Raw genomic sequence first — 18,318 nt, forward strand, 5'->3', positions numbered from 1 at the left:
TGGGGAGGGAATAGATATTTTGCAGTGTCCTTCCCCTGGAGTGGGGAGGGAATGGAGATTTTGCAGTATCCTTCCCCTGGAGTGGGGAGGGAATAGATATTTTGCAGTGTCCTTCCCCTGGAGTGGGGAGGGAATGGAGATTTTGCAGTATCCTTCCCCTGGAGTGGGGAGGGAATGGAGATTTTGCAGTATCCTTCCCCTGGAGTGGGGAAGAAATGGAGATTTTGCAGTATCCTTCCCCTGGAGTGGGGAGGGAATGGAGATTTTGCAGTATCCTTCCCCTGGAGTGGGGAGGGAATGGAGATTTTGCAGTATCCTTCCCCTGGAGTGGGGAGGGAATGGAGATTTTGCAGTATCCTTCCCCTGGAGTGGGGAGGGAATGGGGATTTTGCAGTATTCTTCCCCTGGAGTGGGGAAGAAATGGAGATTTTGCAGTATCCTTCCCCTGGAGTGGGGAGGAAATGGAGATTTTGCAGTATCTTTCCCCTGGAGTGGGGAGGGAATAGATATTTTGCAGTGTCCTTCCCCTGGAGTGGGGAGGGAATGGAGATTTTGCAGTATCCTTCCCCTGGAGTGGGGAGGGAATGGAGATTTTGCAGTATCCTTCCCCTGGAGTGGGGAGGGAATGGGGATTTTGCAGTACCCTTCCCCTGGAGTGGGGAAGAAATGGAGATTTTGCAGTATCCTTCCCCTGGAGTGGGGAGGGAATAGAGATTTTGCAGTATCCTTCCCCTGGAGTGGGGAGGGAATGGAGATTTTGCAGTATCCTTCCCCTGGAGTGGGGAGGGAATGGAGATTTTGCAGTATCCTTCTCCTGGAGTGGGGAGGGAATGGAGATTTTGCAGTATCCTTCCCCTGGAGTGGGGAGGGAATGGGGATTTTGCAGTATCCTTCCCCTGGAGTGGGGAGGAAATGGAGATTTTGCAGTATCCTCCTGGAGTGGGGAGGGAATGGAGATTTTGCAGTATCCTTCCCCTGGAGTGGGGAGGAAATGGAGATTTTGCAGTATCCTTCCCCTGGAGTGGGGAGGGAATGGAGATTTTGCAGTATCCTTCCCCTGGAGTGGGGAGGGAATGGGGATTTTGCAGTGTCCTTCCCCTGAAGTGGGGAGAGGGTGGGCATTTTGCAGTCTCCTTCCCCTGGAGTGGGGAGGGAATGGAGATTTTGCAGTATCCTCCCTGCTATGCCCACCAAACCACGCCCACCAAGCCATGCCATGCCCACCAAACCACACCCACAGAACAGGTAGTTAAAAAAATTGAACCTCACCACTGTCCTCAACTTACAACTGTTCAAAGTTACAACAGCATTGAAAAATGTGACTTACGACCATTTTTCACAGTTACGACACATGATCACATGATCGACATCCAGACACTTGGCAACTGACTCATATTTATGACTGTTGCAGTGTCCCCGGGGTCACCCGATCTCCTTCTGTCCACCAAAGTCCAAAGGCAAACCAGGTTCACTTTTAGCAATCAGGCGACTAATTTAACAACCTCAGCGATTGCTTTAAACATGGCAGCAAAAGTCTCACTTGACAAATTTCTCACTTAAGCTACTTCAATTTTGGGCTCAGTTGTGATCGTAAGCTGAGGACTATCTGCACATTTGGATTTTGGCAACTGGAGTAGTAAAGTTAACAAGATTAACTCTGTGAGGTTCCAAGCAAATGCAGTTAACCATTCTTTTGTTTGTTTGTTTTGCTTTAAAAAAAAACCATGACAGACCAGCAACCATCTCCTGGGACCGAAGCCCTTCCCACTGGATAGATTGCTGGCCATCCTCTACAGCATCGTCGACAGCCGAATTCCCCCGACTGCAAATATATTTTCCCAGGTGAGTGAAACTGTTGTGCGTTTCAAGCTTAACACATATTTCAGACCTCTCTTATTTACAAAAGAATCACAATCTTGTTACCTATCCATGACAAAATTGAACGGGTCCAAAGACGGGCTACAAGAATGGTGGAAGGTCTTAAGCATAAAACGTATCAGGAAAGACTTCATGAACTCCATCTGTAGAGTCTGGAGGACAGAAGGAAAAGGGGGGACACGATCGAAACATTTAAATATGTTAAAGGGTTAAATAAGGTTCAGGAGGGAAGTGTTTTTAATAGGAAAGTGAACACAAGAACAAGGGGACACAATCTGAAGTTATTTGGGGGAAAGATCAAAAGCAACATGAGAAAATATTATTTTACTGAAAGAGTAGTAGATCCTTGGAACAAACTTCCAGCAGACGTGGTTGGTAAATCCACAGTAACTGAATTTAAACATGCCTGGGATAAACATATATCCATTGTAAGATGAAATACAGGAAATAGTATAAAGGCAGACTAGATGGACCATGAGGTCTTTTTCTGCCGTCAGTCTTCTATGTTTCTATGTATATAAGAATGGGTTAACTATCCATGTCTACAAGAATGTGTAATGCCCTCTGTGGATATGATAGGATTAAAACCTACCTTCCTGCTCAAAGGTATCCCACTGCTTTGATTAGTTTTAAGTTATTAAAGTCTTCAACTATTGGTGTGGGATTCTCCCAATGGAACCTGACAGACTCCCAAAAATGTGCTTAGAAGAACAGATGGACACACCCAAACCCACTACATGGGTCAACCAACTTTCTCAAACCACCCTATACTTCGGTTTCTCAATGCAACACCTGCTTTCAGCCGGACATCAGGCCAAGGCAATATTTAAACAAAGAGTTTTAGATGTTAATGCACAAACTGATATTGATGCACTTTCTAAGTGCAGGTCACTGAAATGGTTAGCCAAGAACAAAACAGCCTTTCAAGTAGAAAAATACCGGACAATGGGTCTGACCCAATACCATAGAACAGCACTCACTAGAGCAAGATTTGAGCAGTTAGATTCTATGGTCAAATATGGACGATTCCACCAAGTACCATATTTTGAGAGAACATGCATTTGTGGTGCACCAGAAACAGAAGACATTGCACATGTGCTACTCAATTGTAAACTATACTCCTCAGTAAGACCTCGGTATTTACAGCCCCTCCTTGACAAAATCATACACTGGGACTGTAATAAACAATTATCATATTTTCTTCAGGGTACAAATATATATGTAGTTTCTAGAACTGCTAAGTTTTTAGTCAGGGCTGTTCAGATGAGAATAAGTTTTATAGAACATATTGGGGTGGCATGCAAAGGAGATGAACTCACTTAAGAATATTTTATATCAGTATCTTAGATTTGTTTAATATAATCCTTTGCACGAGTTATATTCTCATGTTTTTACTACTCAATTTTAGCATATTATACTGCATTTTAACTTATTATTTATTCAAATTCCCTCTATTTTAGCCAATTTTATTGTATTTTAACCAGTCACAGTTTTATGACGACCAATGTGGTCCTTTTCCTTGCTTTGATATGGTCGATTGACTAATTAAATAAAGTTGGTATTGATTGATTGATTGATTGATTGATTGATTAGTTTAAGGAAATAATATTCATTTAGGCTTCCATTGACCTAAGGTAATTGAAATTTATATATATATATATGAAGGTCTTGGCATATTCGGGTTTCTTCCGGCATAAACTAGTTAGATATTCTTCTGTTTATTTAGCCATCCTGCTTTGACAGGATTACGCCTGCATGCTATCCGTCACAAATTAATCATTCCCATTGTAACTAGGTTAAGTGAAGAATTGCAGTGTCCTAAGGGGTCACATGATCCTTTTTTGTGACCTCTTTGCAAGAAGCCAGATACACATACTGATTCTCTCAAGGGACTCGTGGTTTTTCATCTAACAAGTGCATGTTAAATGACCGCCTTCTGCCGCATGAATCCCAGCGGCCGATAAGGTCCCACAGAGTTGGCCTTCTCCGGGTCCCGTCGACCAAACAATGTCGTCTGTCGGGGCCCAAGGGAAGAGCCTTTTCTGTGGCGGCCCCGACCCTCTGGAACCAACTCCCTCCGGAGATCAGAACTTCCCCCACCCTCCTTGCCTTTCGCAAACTCCTAAAAACCCACCTCTGCCGTCAGGCATGGGGAAATTGATTCCCCCGGGCTGTTTCATTTTATGTATGGTTTGTTTGGGATGCATGACTGTTTTTATAATAAGGGTTTTAAACTTCTTTTTTAACCATTAGATTTGTACTATGTATTGTTGTTGTAAGCCGCTCCGAGTCTCCGGAGAGGGGCGGCATACAAATCTAATTAATAATAATAATAATAATCATCATCATCATCATAATGTTGCTTTTTGCCTCCTAAATGTCTGTGTCACTTATTCTGTAATGACCTGATTTTTATCATGTGAATGTGCACTAGATGGCACTATACCCTCATAGATAAAAACAGGCCGACAGCAATTTCATAAAAGCAAATGAAAATGATAGCAAATATAGCAAATATATATTAGACACCAAGCAAATGTCGTGATTCATCTCTAAAGAATGGGTTCCTCAATTTTTGACATTACAGTGATACCTCGTCTTACAAACGCCTCATCATACAAACTTTTCGAGATACAAACCCGGGGTTTAAGATTTTTTTGCCTCTTCTTACAAACTATTTTCATCTTACAAACCCACCGCCACCACTGGGATGCCCCGCCTCCGGACTTCCGTTGCCAGCGAAGCGCCCGTTTTTGCGCTGCTGGGATTCTCCTGAGGCTCCCCTCCATGGGAAACCCCACCTCCGGACTTATATAAAGTGTATGTACACACACGCACGCACAGCTCTTCTATATATGATATATATGATAAAATCTAAGATAACATCTCAGACATCAACACCCTTGAAAATGTCCAAATATATTTCACCAGAAGAGCCCTTCACTCCTCCACTCGAAACAGAATATCGTACGAAAATAAACTAACAATCCTGAGCCTAGAAAGCCTAGAACTACGGCGCCTAAAACACGACTTGAGTATTGCCCACAAGATCATATGCTGCAACGTCCTACCAGTCAATGACTACTACAGCTTAAACCGCAATAACACAAGAGCACGCAACAGATTCAAACTTAATACGAACCGCTCCAAACTTGACTGTAAAAAATATGATTTCAACAATCGAGTTATCGAAGCGTGGAACTCATTGCCGGACTCAATTGTGTCAACCCCTAACCCCCAACATTTCTCCCTTAGATTCTCCACGATTGACCTCTCCAGGTTCCTAAGAGGCCAGTAAGGGGCGTACATAAGTGCACTGGTGTGCCTTTCGTCCCCTGTCCAATTGTCTTTCCTTTCACTTATCATATATATTTTCTTTCTTTCATATACCCTCTCCTCTAAGTTCACTTTACCCTTATATATATTAGTACATGTCTATTTTTCTCCCTATGTATTTGTGTATTGGACAAACAAACAAACAAACAAACAAATAAATAAAATTATACACATTCAACCTCATTTAACGCGATAGGAAAAACATACCCAGAGCCCAGAAGGGGAAAAAAGGGGGGGGGGATCAAAATTTTGCTACCGGCACTGCATACCTGACCATACCCGTAGGATCCCACCACTGCTTGGAGGTCTTCTATCTAGTGCAACTACCTGCTCAAATACTGGAACACTGCTATCATGTCACTCCCTAGTCCTTCTTTTCGTTAAACTATCCATTCCCAGTTCCTGCAACCGTTCTTCATATGTTTTGGCCTCCAGCCCCCTAATATTCTTTGTTGCTCTTCTCTGCACTCTTTCTAGAGTCTCAACATCTTTTTTATATCATAATAATAATTAATAATTATAATTATAATAATTTATTAGATTTGCATGTCGCCCCTCTCTGAAGACTCGGGGCGGCTCACAACAACGATAAAAACAATATTATACTGGCACAAATCTAATATTAAAAAAACCTAAAAACCCTATCATAATTAAAAACCAAACAGCACATACATACCAAACATAAATTATAATAAGCCTGGGGGAAAGGTGTCTCAAATCCCCCATGTCTGGTAGTATAGGTGGGTCTTAAGTAGTTTACGGAAGACAAGGAGGGTGGGAGCAGTTCTAATCTCCGGGGGGAGTTGATTCCAGAGGGCCGGGGCCGCCACAGAGAAGGCTCTTCCCCTGGGGCCCGCCAGACGACATTGTTTAGTCCAGTGTTTTTCAACCAGTGTGCCGCGAGACATGGTCAGGTGTGCCGCGAAGCTCAGAGAGAAAGAAAGCAAGAGAGAGAGAAAGAAAGAGAGAGAGATAGAAAGCAAGAGAGAAAGCAAGAGCGAAATAAAGCAAGAGAGAGAAAACAAGAGAAAGAAAGAGAGAGCAAGAGAGAGAAAGAAAGCAAGAGAGAGAGAGAGGGAGGGAGGGAAGGAACGAGAGAGAGAGAAAGGGAGGGAGGGAGAGAGAAAGAGAGCAAAAAAGAGAGGAAGGAAGAGAAAGAAAGAGGGATAGAGAGAGAGAGAGAAAGAGGAAGGAAGGGAGAGAAAGAGGGAGGGAGAAAGAAATAGAGTGAAGGGGAGGAAGAGAGAGAGAGATAATTTTTTTGTCCAAACTTTTTTAGTCCCCCCCCCCGCTCAATGTGCCCCAGGGTTTCATGAATGTAAAAAATGTGCCGCGGCTCAAAAAAGGTTGAAAATCACTGGTTTAGTCGACGGGACCCGGAGAAGGCCAACTCTGTGGGACCTTATCGGCTGCTGGGATTCGTGCAGTAGCAGGCGGTTCTGGAGGTACTCTGGTCCAATCATGGCGACCGAACTGGATGTGATATTCCAAATGTAATCAAAACCTTACAAAGTGTTGTTCAACTGTAGCGATTATTTCTTTGTCACAGTACTGTGTGTAGAACAACTGAATTTTGCAGTGTTTCAGACTATGCACCAGATGGCACTTTTAGCAAAGAATTCTCGTCCGAAGCTTCTTTTAGTCAGCTTCTTTAACGATCGGACTCTTATTAAAATCTTTTTTCAAAAGCCAACACTCCATTCAAGGACTTGAAATTGAGCACAATACAGTGTGTGCTTCAATGCAGGTGGTCGTCTCCCATGAGATCGTGGACAAAGAAATTGAAAACTGGGCGGGCGAAGGAGTTGTATGTATGTTATGCTGCATGAATCCCAACGACCAGTTAGGTCCCACAGAGTGGGTCTTCTCCGGGTCCCGTCAACTAAACAATGTCGCTTGGCGGGACCCAGGGGAAGAGCCTTCTCTGTGGCGGCCCCGGCCCTCTGGAACCAACTCCCCCCAGAGATTAGAATTGTCCCCACCCTCCTTGCCTTTCGTAAGCTGCTTAAAAACCCACCTCTGCCACCAGACATGGGGGAATTGAGATACTCTTTCCCCTAGGCCTCTACAATTTTATGCATGGTATATGTGTATGTATGTTTGGTTTTTATAATAATGGGTTTTTAACTGTTTTTAGTATTGGATTATTATTATATGCTGTTTTATTACTGTTGTTAGCCGCCCCGAGTCTGCGGAGAGGGGCGGCATATAAATCCAATAAATAAATAAATGTATGTTCACCACCTTGAGTTACTCAGAAAGTAATAAAAGTGGGATTTTAAAAAGTGGAATAAAATAAATAAAACTTGGGCAAGAATATGCTACCACTAAAAGGACCCAGATCTGGTGGGATAATTTACTTGGAAAGGAGAAGTCCCAAAAAAGAGAATATGTTCATTATCTGGAAGGTTATTACTATGTAGAAGATGAATTTATATTAGAATATAGAGCAAGGGGCAAATAAGCATAAATGATCAGATTGTTCATTTTAATTGGATGGTGTAATGTTGGAAATGTAATCACATATCTGGCTCCTTTTATCATATATGGTGGACTTGCACAGAAGTGTTGGTTATGATCTATAAAGCCCTTCATGGCACCGGACCAGATTATCTCAAGGACCGCCTTCTGCTGCACGAATTCCAACGACCGGTTAGGTCCCACAGAGTGGGTCTTCTCCGGGTCCCGTCAACTAAACAATGCCGCTTGGCGGGACCCAGGGGAAGAGCCTTCCCTGTGGCGGCCCCGGCCCTCTGGAACCAACTCCCCCCAGAGATTAGAATTGCCCCCACCCTCCTTGCCTTTCGTAAGCTCCTTAAAACCCACCTCTGCCGCCAGGCATGGGGGAATTGAGATGCTCTTTCCCCCTGGGCCTTTACAATTTCATGTGTGGTATGTCTGTATGTATGTTTGGTTTTTTATATTAATGGGTTTTTTAATCATTTTAAGTATTTATTGGATTATTATTGTACATTGTTTTATTACTGTTGTTAGCCGCCCCGAGTCTTCGGAGAGGGGCGGCATACAAATAAAATAAAATAAAATAAATAAAATAAAATAAAATAAAATAAATAAAATATAAAATAAAATAAAATATAAAATAAAATATAAAATAAAATAAAATAATAAAATAAAATAAAATAAATAATAAAATAAATAATAAAATAAAATAATGAAAGAAAGAAAGAAAGAAAGCTAAAAAATATTGGACAGAGGTTCAAATATGGATTTAAAAGATTTTTAAACAAAGTATTGATTTAAAACCTGAAATATTTTTTATTAGGCATATTGCCAGAAAAAAATCAACAAAGAAGAAATGTACTTAATTGTTCACATAGTGACTACAGCCAGAATTGTATATGCACAAAACTGGAAGTTGAATAGAATACCAACAGAAAGAAGTATATAATGGACTATGTGGAAATGAATAGATTCACAATGAAAATTAAAGCTAAAGAACACTCGGAGTTTTATAAAGTCTGGGGGGAAATTTATGAATGGGTTGAAAAGAAATTAGATTAAATATTTATTGTAAACTTAATACATGTGAGATAAAGAAATGAGAAATATGATTGAGATAACTCGGATGACAAAAAGAGAAAAGAAGGCAGCATTTGATAACTACATAACATATACCCAAAATTAAAGTTGCATATGACTATCAGAATGGAAAAGTTAGAAAAACTATTTAGTCTGTCATTTGTTAAATTAAAATTTCTGGTCTTTGGGAGAATATCATTAATCTTTAGTGCTATATTCTAGTTTTTATGTTCCAACCTCCAAACATCCCTCTTTGACGGAAAGGAATAGTATTTAAAGTGGGGGAAGTCATTTTTCTCCCTGGTCGGTTTGTAATTCAGAATATGGTAAGCCACTTAAGACTTTGCTCCTCAGAGTGAGTCTACAATAATAACTGATTTTGACCTCTGCTATTAGGTTGTACTTGAAAACGGTTTTAACACTTTCTTGTAACCAAATTGCAGAGCAAAACAGTGTGACCCCTGTTTGGTGCTCTGTAACACCTACCTACAGACCAGGCTTGAATTTGTTATTGCTGTGTACCTATTATAGAAACATTTGCTTTAATTTGTTGCCAGGTTGGTATTTATTAAAATGCAACAGAGAATAATAATAGCAGAAAGTAACTTTTTTTTGGTTCACGTTCCAAAAGGAAGGGGGGGTGCGCGTGTATGCCCACGCCCATAATTTCAATGCGCCCCACACACATGTGTGACCCCCCCCTTCCTGATACACAATGGCACTCATTAAAAATGAATTTCTGTTTTTTAAGTAAGTATAATGATAAATATAGGGATCCTATATACCAGTGTTTTTCAACCAGTGTGCCGCGGCACACTAGTGTGCCGCGGAACATGGTCAGGTGTGCCGCAAGAGGGGAGAGAGAAAGAAAGCAAGAGAGAAAGAAAGCAGGAGAGAGAAAGAGAGTGAGTGAGAGAGAGAGAAAGGAAGCAAGAGAGAGAAAGGAAGCAAGAGAGACAGAGAGAAAGAGAACAAGACACAGAGAGAGAGACCAAGAGAGAGAGGGAGAGAGAGAGAAAGAAAGCAAGAGAGAAGGAAAGAGAGAGAAAGAAAGAAATCAAGAGAGAGAAACAGAGAGAAAGAAAGCAAGAGAGAGAAAGAGTGACTGAGTGAGTGAGTGAGTGAGAGAGAAAAAAAGCAAGAAAGAGAGAGAGAGAGAGAAGGAAAGAAAGGGATAGAGAGAGAGAAATGAGAGAAAAAAGGGGAGGAAAAAGATAAATGAGAAAATGATTGAGGCAGAGAATGAGAGGAAAGAGAGAGAAACAAAAGAGAGAGAGAAGTGACTCTTGATTTAAAGCATACGATAAAAAGCACCCAAAGAATAAGAGCGAAAAACCCCCCAGCCCTCACCTGTTTTTGGAAATGGTTCAAGAGTGTATACACACACACACACACACACACACACACACACACAAGGGGGAGATAATATGTATAATATGTACTGTCTTAGGGTGTCATTTTGTGTCATTTTGGTTGGTGGTGTGCCCCAGGATTTTGTAAACGTAAAAAATGTGCCGTGGCTCAAAAAAGGTTGAAAATCACTGCTATATACGTTCTATATTTTGGCTTCTAAAAATGATATCAAATACATTGTGAGCATCCTTGGGCCTGCAACGTTTTATCACTCTGATATTATTGCAAGCACATAAAGTTTACATTTCCCTCGAATAGTGTTTGTTTATGTTTTAATGCTGCATGTCCCAGTAGAGAAGCATAAAGGAATTTAGGAGTCCCATTCTTGATTATTCTATTTGATTGGTAGCTTTTTCTATTTCGGCTGAATAAATGTCCTCTTATAAAGTAAATTTCATCTCCTAACTTTCAAGTGTTAAATGTAAAAACAATTCATGTTCAGGTTTTGCTAATAAATCCTGCAACCTTTTCTTTGTTGTGTTTCCAGATTCTAAACCACAGAGAAGCAGCGAAACAATTTATATTCCCATTGTTGGGCAGCAAATGTTTTTACCTCATTTTTCTGCAAGTTAATGAAACTTCTTTTCTAGTAGCATATGTACATATATCTGATTTCAGGTGGAATTGCTTGATACTAAATGTATTTCTCAAACTTAAATGCACCTTAAATGGGAAGGTTTGGTAGGGAAGGTTTGCCTATTTGCCGATGACTCTAAAGTGTGCAATAGGGTTGATATTCCTGGAGGCGTCTGTAATATGGTAAATGATTTAGCTTTACTAGATAAATGGTCAAAGCAATGGAAACTGCAGTTTAATGTTTCCAAATGTAAAATAATGCACTTGGGCAAAAGGAATCATCAATCTGAGTATTGTATTGGCAGTTCTGTGTTAGCAAATACTTCAGAAGAGAAGGATTTAGGCGTAGTGATTTCTGACAGTCTCAAAATGGGTGAGCAGTGCATTCAGGCGGTAGGGAAAGCAAGTAGGATGCTTGGCTGCATAGCTAGAGGTATAACAAGCAGGAAGAGGGAGATTATGATCCCGCTATATAGAATGCTGGTGAGACCACATTTGGAATACTGTGTTCAGTTCTGGAGACCTCACCTACAAAAAGATATTCAAGGAGAAGGGAGAGATTTAACTGGCTGGAACAGACAAAGGGAAGGATAAAAACAGGAAAAAGCCATTTTAATTTGCACTTCAGATCACAGAGAAGGAGAGGAAGGTAGTCCTTTTTTACTTTTTGCATTTTGCATTTTTGGAATTCAAGGAGAAGGGAGAGATTTAACTGGCTGGAACAGACAAAGGGAAGGATAAAAACAGGAAAAAGCCATTTTAATTTGCACTTCAGATCACAGAGAAGGAGAGGAAGGTAGTCCTTTTTTACTTTTTGCATTTTGCATTTTTGGAATTCAAGGAGAAGGGAGAGATTTAACTGGCTGGAACAGACAAAGGGAAGGATAAAAACAGGAAAAAGCCATTTTAATTTGCACTTCAGATCACAGAGAAGGAGAGGAAGGTAGTCCTTTTTTACTTTTTGCATTTTGCATTTTTGGAATTCAAGGAGAAGGGAGAGATTTAACTGGCTGGAACAGACAAAGGGAAGGATAAAAACAGGAAAAGGCCATTTTAATTTGCACTTCAGATCACAGAGAAGGAGAGGAAGGTAGTGGCCCGCGCGCCTAACGGCGCGCGAATCATATAACTATAAACCAAAATCAGCAAAGTTTGGTAGCAATAGGGGTTGTGGATTTTATTGCTAAGTACTTGTATTTCAATACATTGTTAAGATGACTGGCTTGGTGCAGTGTAACACTTGTTTGGCTGTTGTCTTCCGTAGTACCTTGTGGAACTTGGGGTACTGCCCTCTTTGCATTAGGACATCTAGGTTAGATGGCGAGATCTCTAGATTGCAGTCCTTAGTTTGTAGCTTGCAGTCAGAAGTGGAAAGATTGTCCCAGCCACGTGCTGTAATGCAGCCATGTGTCCAGCCTCCACTTCCACAGCGCCACCCGAGGAGGAGGGCTGTGTGGACAACTGTCGGTTCAGGAAGATTGCGTGCAGTTGAGCAAAAACATAGTAATTTTGGTCTCTCTTTATCGAATTCCTATACTGTTCTTGCGGATTTAAATAGTAAGGATGTTGGAGATATTAGCAAGGCCCCTCAGGCAGAGAATGAGGGGATATTCAAAGGGGAAGTTGTTGTAAATGTCACCAAACCATCAAGTGCAGTTAGTAGAAATATAAAGAGGACACATTTTCTTGTGGGTGATTCGACTGTTAGAGGTGTTGATTTGGGACAGAGTAAGGACGTGGTGAAGGTGCTGAGGTGTCTCCCAGGGGCCACTGCCAGCAGGGACAGGAGGAGGATTACAAACATTGTCAAGGCTGTGAGTAAAGGCAATAACATTGATGTGGTGGTGCATCTTGGCACAAATGATTTGTCCCAGAGAAATGTCAATATAGTAAAAAGAGATTTTCAATGTCTAAGTGTGGAGCTGGGTAAAATAGCAGATTCAGTGACTTTCTCAGAGGTGTTACCGGTTTGTGGCCAAGAGGATAAAACAACGTGTATCATAGAGTTTAATGTGTGGTTAAATCAGTGGTGTAAAGCCGAAGGTTTTGGCTATGTAAGTCATGATGTCAGTAGGTGGTCTAATAGGGAGCTGTTTAAGAGGGATGGTTTGCATCCATCATACAGAGGTACCCAGGTACTCGGTGAGGAATTCAGAACTTTTTTGGACAGGCATTTAAACTAGGTAAAGGGGACAGAGATGTAACTGATGTGGGTGATTTCTGTCCCCGACCAATGAGGATAAAGCAGTTTTTGGAAGCTTATGAAAAGGGAGCTGCAAATAAAATAGATGTAGTTGTTGATGATAAGGGGCAAACTAATAATGAAAATAATGTTCTTCGTGTAATGTGCACGAATGCTCGAAGCTTGAGCAACAAGCTCTGTGAATTAATGGCCATAATATCTAGAGATAATTTGGACCTGGTTGCCATAACTGAGACATGGTTTAAGGATTCTAATGAATGGGAAATATCCATACCAGGATATACACTGTATAGGAAGGATAGAATAGAGAGAAGGGGAGGTGGAGTAGCCATTTATGTTAAAGAAACTCTAAAAACAACACTAATTCAAAATACATGTCAAGATCTAGAGAGCCTCTGGATTTGCATGCAAAATAAAGACGGTTCTGTCATTAGAATTGGGGTGATCTATAGGCCTCCAGGGCAATCTGAGGAATATGACAACAAGATGGTGGATGAAATTACCCAAATGGCAGTAAAGGGAGATATTGTGGTTATGGGTGATTTCAACATGCCTGATGTTGACTGGAATATCCCCAGTGCCCTTACATGCAAAAGTAAGAATATAGTAGAGGCCTTTACAGGAGCAGCTCTGGCACAGCTGGTTAAGACACCAACTAGAGGGGAGAATATTCTAGATTTAGTTTTTACGAATGGGAATTGGGTTTCAGAGGTCAAGGTGGGAGAAAATTTAGGTTGCAGTGACCATCTATGTTTGTGGTTTGATATAAAAACTCATTGTGAGCAATCCTATAATGCAACCAAAGTATTGGATTTCAGAAAAACAAATTTTAATGCAATGGGGGAATATTTAGATAATGAATTAAAGGGGAGGGATAAAATGGCAGGAGCGAGCACCCAGTGGACTGTATTTAAAAAGGCCATCTTAAAAGCCACTGGACTGTATGTAAGACAAATAACTAAAGGTAAAAGGAAGAAGAAACCGCTATGGTTTAGCAATGATGTAAGGACTATAGTCAATGAAAAAAAGGCTGCCTATAGGAGGTATAAAGAGTCTGGAAGTATAGCTGATAGGGAGGTGTATAAAATGAGACAGAAGGAGGCGAAACAGATAATATATGCTGCTAAAGCCTCAAAAGAGGAAGAAATTGCCAAATCTCTAAAGAAGGGGGATAAAACCTTCTTCAGATATATTAGTGATAAGAAGAAGAAAAACTGCGGCATCACGAAGCTTAGTACCGGGAAAAATACATGCATTAATGGGAATAAGGAGATCGCTGACCATTTCAATAGCTACTTCTGTTCAGTTTTCTCAAAAGACACCTTACAAAATAATACTATAGAGGGATATAGCATTGCCTCCAACTGTACGGATTCAGCTCCAGTGATCTTAGAAGCCGATGTCTTAGAAGAACTTGAACGATTAAAGATAAATAAGGCAATGGGTCCAGATGGCATCCACCCCAGAGTTCTTAAAGAACTCAGATCTGTCATTGCTACCCCCCTGACTGATTTGTTTAACCAATCCTTGTTAACAGGAGATGTTCCTGAGGATTGGAGAATGGCAAGTGTTGTGCCTATCCACAAGAAGGGCAGTAGAGAAGAAGCTGGTAACTACAGGCCAGTTAGCTTGACATCAGTTGTCGTTAAAATGATGGAGACTCTACTGAAAAAGAGGATAAATCAGCACCTAAAAAACAATAAATTATTGGACCCAAATCAGCATGGCTTTACTGAAGGCAAATCATGTCAGACTAATCTCATTGATTTCTTTGACTATGTCACAAAGGTGTTGGATGAAGGTGGTGCCGTGGATATTGCCTACCTGGACTTCAGCAAAGCCTTTGATACGGTTCCACATAAAGAGCTGATAGATAAATTAGTGAAGATTGGACTTAATCCCTGGATAGTTCAATGGATTTGCAGCTGGCTGAAGCATAGACACCAGAGGGTTGTTGTGAATGGCGAGTATTCTGAGCAGAGTCAGGTTACAAGCGGTGTGCCACAAGGGTCTGTTCTGGGTCCTATTCTTTTTAATATGTTTGTGAGTGACATAGGGGAAGGTCTGGTAGGGAAGGTTTGCCTATTTGCCGATGACTCTAAAGTGTGCAATAGGGTTGATATTCCTGGAGGCGTCGGCAATATGGTAAATGATTTAGCTTTACTAGATAAATGGTCAAAGCAATGGAAACTGCAGTTTAATGTTTCCAAATGTAAAATAATGCACTTGGGGAAAAGGAATCCTCAATCTGACTATTGTATTGGCAGTTCTGTGTTAGCAAATACTTCAAAAGAAAAGGATTTAGGCGTAGTGATTTCTGACAGTCTCAAAATGGGTGAACAGTGCAGTCAGGCAGTAGGGAAAGCAAGTAGGATGCTTGGCTGCATAGCTAGAGGTATAACAAGCAGGAAGAGGGAGATTATGATCCCGCTATATAGAATGCTGGTGAGACCACATTTGGAATACTGTGTTCAGTTCTGGAGACCTCACCTACAAAAAGATATTGACAAAATTGAACGGGTCCAAAGACGGGCTACAAGAATGGTGGAAGGTCTTAAGTATAAAACGTATCAGGAAAGACTTAATGAACTCAATCTGTATAGTCTGGAGGACAGAAGGAAAAGGGGGGACATGATCGAAACATTTAAATATATTAAAGGGTTAAATAAGGTCCAGGAGGGAAGTGTTTTTAATAGGAAAGTGAACACAAGAACAAGGGGACACAATCTGAGGTTAGTTGGGGGAAAGATCAAAAGCAACATGAGAAAATATTATTTTACTGAAAGAGTAGTAGATCCTTGGAACAAACTTCCAGCAGACGTGGTAGAAAAATCCACAGTAACTGAATTTAAACATGCCTGGGATAAACATATATCCATCCTAAGATAAAATACAGAAAATAGTATAAGGGCAGACTAGATGGACCATGGGGTCTTTTTCTGCCGTCAGACTTCTATGTTTCTATGTTTCTATATTGACAAAATTGAACGGGTCCAAAGACGGGCTACAAGAATGGTGGAAGGTCTTAAGTATAAAACGTATCAGGAAAGACTTAATGAACTCAATCTGTATAGTCTGGAGGACAGAAGGAAAAGGGGGGAAATGATCGAAACATTTAAATATGTTAAAGGGTTAAATAAGGTCCAGGAGGGAAGTGTTTTTAATAGGAAAGTGAACACAAGGACAAGGGGACACAATCTGAAGTTAGTTGGGGGAAAGATCAAAAGCAACATGAGAAAATATTATTTTACTGAAAGAGTAGTAGATCCTTGGAACAAACTTCCAGCACACGTGGTAGATAAATCCACAGTAACTGAATTTAAACATGCCTGGGATAAACATAGATCCATCCTAAGATAAAATACAGAAAATACTATAAGGGCAGACTAGATGGACCATGAGGTCTTTTTCTGCCGTCAGACTTCTATGTTTCTATGTTTCTAAGAATGTTTTTGTAGGTAGATGCTTAGATGGTCTCCTACCTTTTAGATCGTTACAATCTTTCTAAGATGAATGTTAAATGCCTTAAAGAAAAACTGTCCCACTGGTTCATTGTCCTCGCTGTTAGGGCTATTCCAGGTTGCTATTCTCTTTGATTAGTTTCCATCCATTGCTTCTTGTCCTGTTTTGGAAAAATGGGTTGATCCCATCTTCTTTGTAGCAGCCCCTCAAATATTGGAAGGCTGGTGTCCCGTCAGACTGTTGAAAATAATAAAATAATCAGGAAGTGAAAATGGCTAGACATTGTAACAGAAAAAAGGAGAGGTTAATCATGTTTTAGACTGGCTGTCTTCTTCCTTCCTTCCTTCCTTCCTTCCTTCCCTCCCTTCTTCCTTCCTTCTTCCTTCCCTTTTTCCTTCCTTCCTTCTTTCTTCCTCTCTTCTTTCCTTCCTTTCGTTTTTCTTCCTTCCTTTCCTTCCATTCTTCCTTCTTTCTCCTTCCTTCCTTCCATTCTTCTTTACTTTCTCCTTCCTTCCTTCCTTCCTTCCTTCCAGAATTACCTCCGAGACCGCTTCTGCCACACGAATCCCAGCGGCCGATAAGGTCCCACAGAGTTGGACTAAACAACGGCGTCTGGCGGGGCCCAGGGGAAGAGCCTTCTCTGTGGTGGCCCCGGCCCTCTGGAATCAACTCCCCCCAGAGATTAGAACTGCCCCCACCCTCCTTGTCTTTCGTAAATTGCTTAAGATCCACCTATACCGCCAGGCATGGGAGAATTGAAACATTTCCCCCAGGCTTATATACTTTTATGTATGGTACGCTTGTGTTGTATGGTTTTATATAATGGGTTTTTTAGACACCGGTATCTCTTTTTAAATATTAGATTTGTTACTGTGTACTGTTTATTATTGTTGTGAGCCGCCCCGAGTCTTCGGAGAGGGGCGGCATACAAATCTAATAAATTATTATTATTATTATTATTATTATTATTCCTTCCTTCCTTCCTTCCTTCCTTCCTTCCTTCCTTCCTTCCTTCCTTCCTTCCTTCCTTCCTTCCTTCCTTCCTTCCTTCCTTCCTTCCTGTTTCAATAGCCACCTGTCTCAGTCAATGACTATGGGCAGTTTATAGTTCAAAATGCTTTTTAGTCTCAATTTTAACCCTGACCCCAACCCTTGTTAATACAGATACATCTGCTTCTTGTTTGATTTGCCTCTCTCTCTCTTTTATCTGTTTCTGCTTTTTAAAAATATAAAAAATAAAGAATGCAGGTTGGTATTTTTGTGCGTGCGAAAATTATTACGGGCTTTAATCGCCCAAGCACTTCTATATGCAAATAGAAAGTTAATTAATTATGTAAATGGGACACCTATTTTTATAGGCAACTAAACTAATCATTAATGAAAAGTAATATGCAAGAAAAATTTGTCCTGATACAGCATTTTTCGAGAGAGCATGTGCTTTGGCAAACTGTTCCTACATGCAGACACACATATATACATTATTATTATTGGCATGGTATGTCTGTATGTATGATTGGTTTCTTAAATTGGGGGTTTTTTTACATTACTTTTAATATTAGATTTGTTCATATTGTCTTTTTACTGTTGTTAGCCGCCCTGAGTCTACGGAGAGGGGCGGCATACAAATCTAATAAATAAATAAATAATAAATAAATTATTATTATTTTATTATTTAATAGATTTGTATGCCGCCCCTCTCTGCAGACTCGTGTCACATGTGTCACATCACAAGAATTTGTTGAGGGATGGCCAGGGTTGGTGTTTTTTTTTAGGATGAAAGTTAAGACGGTGGGATATTGCACAATATTTTTCGCTGCCCACTATTTTGCCTGTGTGTGTGTGTTGTGTTGGTGAGGGGGAGCTACTCTTCCTTCTTTAAGAAGCATAATTTTACATTCAGTGGTATTTTC

At 40.7% G+C, this 18,318-nt stretch overlaps 2 protein-coding genes across 3 annotated transcripts in view; both read left to right on the forward strand.

Moving 5' to 3' along the window:
• The window catches only part of RELN (reelin), a 522,908-nt gene that overhangs the window by 77,542 nt on the left and 427,048 nt on the right, over positions 1-18,318 (forward strand). The window lies entirely within an intron of this gene.
• Positions 1-18,318, forward strand: part of ORC5 (origin recognition complex subunit 5) — an 87,019-nt gene that overhangs the window by 28,336 nt on the left and 40,365 nt on the right. For both annotated transcript variants that reach the window (XM_070755188.1, XM_070755189.1), the window contains exon 13: positions 1,732-1,842. In XM_070755188.1, the coding sequence (XP_070611289.1) occupies positions 1,732-1,842 (111 nt within the window). The remainder of the gene's footprint in view (positions 1-1,731; positions 1,843-18,318) is intronic.

The sequence above is a fragment of the Erythrolamprus reginae genome, chromosome 6 (assembly GCF_031021105.1).
Source record: "Erythrolamprus reginae isolate rEryReg1 chromosome 6, rEryReg1.hap1, whole genome shotgun sequence".
NCBI classification, from domain to species: Eukaryota; Metazoa; Chordata; class Lepidosauria; order Squamata; family Dipsadidae; genus Erythrolamprus; species Erythrolamprus reginae.